The sequence below is a fragment of the Seriola lalandi genome, unplaced genomic scaffold, assembly GCF_002814215.2.
Source record: "Seriola lalandi dorsalis isolate HSWRI2012SDOR001 ecotype SW California unplaced genomic scaffold, Sedor1 jcf7180002052441, whole genome shotgun sequence".
Classification (NCBI taxonomy): Eukaryota; Metazoa; Chordata; class Actinopteri; order Carangiformes; family Carangidae; genus Seriola; species Seriola lalandi.
This window is the reverse complement of record NW_019522994.1, coordinates 1,309-2,124: the sequence shown is the minus strand read 5'-3', so window position 1 is coordinate 2,124 and position 816 is coordinate 1,309. Positions and strand designations below refer to the sequence as shown.

The window sequence follows — 816 nt, the reverse complement described above, 5'->3', positions numbered from 1 at the left end:
CACACACAGAGGATCACAGCCACTTTCTACGCAACTACCCCTCACTGTCACGACTCAGCGACTCTACAGACTCGTCCGCCATCGATGTCCGTCCTCTGAGATACTTTGAGGACGTGACAGCAGCTGTGTCACAGCTCAGAGAGAAACTACAGGACGTTCTGACAGAGACATGGACAAACATCTCACTGACACTGACTGAAGTGGATGTTTCACTGTCACAACCAGAGCCCAAGACCAGAGCTGACTTCTTAAAATATTCACAGGAAATCACCCTGGATCCAAACACAGCAAACACAGTTCTGTTATTATCTGAGGGAAACAGAAAAGTAACATGGAGTCAACAACAGTCTTATCCTGATCATCCAGACAGATTCACTTTATATCCTCAGGTCCTGAGTAGAGAGAGTCTGACTGGACGTTGTTACTGGGAGGTGGAGAGGAGAGGAGGAAGAGTTTCTGTATCAGTCTCATACAAGAATATCAGCAGAGCAGGGTGGGAAGGTTTATTTGGAAACAATGACAAATCTTGGTCGTTATATTGTGATCAAGACAGTTCATCATTTATGTTCAACAACATCAACACTCCAGTCTCAGGTCCTCGGTCCTCCAGAGTAGGAGTGTACCTGGATCACACAGCAGGTGTTCTGTCCTTCTACAGCGTCTCTGAAACCATGACTCTCCTCCACAGAGTCCAGACCACATTCACTCAGCCTCTCTATGCTGGACTCTGTCTTGACTGGTGGGATGGAGACACAGCTGAGTTTTATAAGCTCACATAGATAAAAGTCCAGATTTGTATTTCATTCCTAAAGTTAT

General features: G+C 45.7%; 1 protein-coding gene across 1 annotated transcript; it reads left to right on the top strand.

The window, feature by feature from the left end:
• Window positions 1–5: 5 nt before the first annotated feature.
• LOC111650523 (tripartite motif-containing protein 16-like protein) lies at window positions 6–810 on the top strand (the record flags this gene model as incomplete). Its single annotated transcript, XM_023400415.2, has 1 exon — window positions 6–810. A coding segment is annotated over one exon (774 nt), but the record flags the coding sequence as incomplete, so codon positions are not given.
• Between the last annotated feature and the right edge of the window lie 6 nt (window positions 811–816).